Source organism: Pterocles gutturalis, unplaced genomic scaffold (genome assembly GCF_000699245.1).
Source record: "Pterocles gutturalis isolate BGI_N339 unplaced genomic scaffold, ASM69924v1 scaffold3141, whole genome shotgun sequence".
Lineage (NCBI taxonomy): Eukaryota > Metazoa > Chordata > Aves > Pterocliformes > Pteroclidae > Pterocles > Pterocles gutturalis.
In genome coordinates, this window is record NW_010097503.1 from 9963 (window position 1) to 11938 (window position 1976).

Below are 1976 nucleotides of genomic sequence, written 5' to 3' on the forward strand. Positions count from 1 at the left end.
AGCGGCGCGTCCGCTATGGTGACGGAGAGGAAGATGAAGTGGACCCCCCTCCATGCTGCAGGTGACGGGGGCAGCGGGGGAGCGTGTCTGGAGCCCATCCAGCCCTCGGTGCCACGGTTCAGGGACAGGGAGGGGCTGTGGTTCAGGATGGTGCTTGGACCCACCTGGGGCCGGTGCCAGCGGGAGCTGAGGGTCCGAGCAGCTCAGCAGCGGGCGGGAGAGGACAGGGGCTGGTTCCGCACACACGTGTCTGCAGCTCAGCCCGGGCACGTGCTAATCAGCCCCGTAGCCTAGCGACCCCTTAACGAACCAGCTTGGCCACGTGTGCCGGGCTGCCGAGCACGAGCCCCTTCCGCTGATGTGCGGCGGTGGCTGGGAGGGGGGACGCGTCGTCCGTCTGTGTGCGTGACTCCCTCCCTCCTGCGCTGTCCCCAGCTGCCAATGGGAACACGGATTCCCTGCACCTCCTGATCGACAGCGGGGAGCGGGCAGACATCACCGACGTCATGGACATCCACGGACAGTGAGTTTCTCCAGATGTTTCTCTTGGGAGCTGGGTGGCACAGGGTCAGGCCCCTGTTTTCCAAGCCCACTCCCCTCCCTACTGCCTCTCCCCCTGCAGAACCCCGCTGATGCTGGCGATCATGAACGGCCACGTCGACTGTGTCCATCTCCTGCTGGAGAAGGGATCCACGGCTGACGCCGCGGACAAGAGGGGTCGGACCGCCCTGCACCGAGGGGTGAGTGCAGCCCGGAGCCCTGTGGCTTCTGCTCGTCCTCCTGAGCGGAGGCTGCTCGGGGAACAAGAGGTGGTTTTGTTTGTTGCGAGAGTCCTCAGCGAAAGACCCCGTTTTCCTTTCCTGAGATGCAGCATTTGGGGGGGAAGCCATGGGAGAAGGGGGCAGCTCTGTTGGTAAATGATCAAAGGGTGGGACCTGACCTGCCGGTCCTCTTTCCCGGGCGCAGGCGGTGACAGGCTGCGAGGACTGCCTGGCTGCCCTCCTGGACCACGATGCCTTCGTTCTGTGTCGGGATTTCAAGGGCCGGACCCCGATCCACTTTGCATCGGCGTGCGGGCACTTAGAAATCCTGAGGACCCTGCTGCAGGCAGCCCTCTCGACTGACCCTCTGGACTCTGTGGTGGACTACAGCGGCTACTCACCGATGCACTGGGCTTCGTACAGTGGTAAGGACCGTCGCCGGACCCCTGCCTGCCCGTGCTCGGGCTGTGGATGGGGAGGAGGGAGCCGGGAAGAGCCAGGTTGTCCCTCTGTCCCCCACTGCTCTGGGAGCCGTCAGCCCAGCAGCGGGTTCCGCCTGATGGAAAGGACGGCACAGATTTGGGGGGGAGGCAGGGAGTTTTTTCTCCCCCTACCAGACACCTTAGAAAAGGGATGAAATCCGAAAGCAGCTATTACAGAACAGCTGAGGCTGCTTCCGCAGGGGCTGCTGGGTTGTGGGGTTGCTCAGCTGTCACCCTGGCTGCAGGGACTGATCGGTGGCAGGAAGGGACGTCTCAGCATTTCAAAGGGAAGCTAGCAGCCTGGCTGTGAAATCCTTCAGGAGACAGTGTGGAATTAGAAACCTCCTGAAGCGCAGCAGCTTTGGTGAGGAGCTGATGTGTTTCCGTCCCTCTCTCCTCACAGGGCATGAAGATTGTCTTGAATTGTTACTTGAACACAATCCGTTTGCGTACCTAGAAGGAAACCCCTTTACTCCATTGCACTGTGCAGTGTAAGTGCCGCCTGGGACCCGCCGGGGTCCTTCCCGGCCGGGCGACGTGGGAGAGGGGATGGGGGCTGCGGGGGGGAGCCCCAACCCCTGCCTGTCCTGCGCAGGGCTCTTCCCGGGGCGGCAGCGGCTCTTGGGGGGGTACCACTGCCCATCCCAGCTCCACCGGGGCAGGGAGGCGGTAGCTGGGCTGCTAGAGTCCTTGGGGAGCTGTGAAGCTGCTGTCGTTGGCCGGCCGCAGCGCA

The 1976-nt window shown here is 63.5% G+C and overlaps 1 protein-coding gene across 1 annotated transcript in view; it reads left to right on the forward strand.

Annotated features, from left to right (window-relative positions):
* ANKRD28 (ankyrin repeat domain 28) overlaps positions 1–1976 on the forward strand; it is a gene marked incomplete at its 5' end in the record, with an annotated part of 13095 nt that overhangs the window by 9515 nt on the left and 1604 nt on the right. Inside the window, 5 exon segments of the mRNA XM_010075094.1 lie at positions 1–61; positions 436–523; positions 623–740; positions 967–1186; positions 1647–1734. The exon segment at positions 1–61 is cut by the window's left edge and continues 16 nt beyond it. Of these exon segments, the coding sequence (XP_010073396.1) occupies positions 1–61; positions 436–523; positions 623–740; positions 967–1186; positions 1647–1734 (575 nt within the window).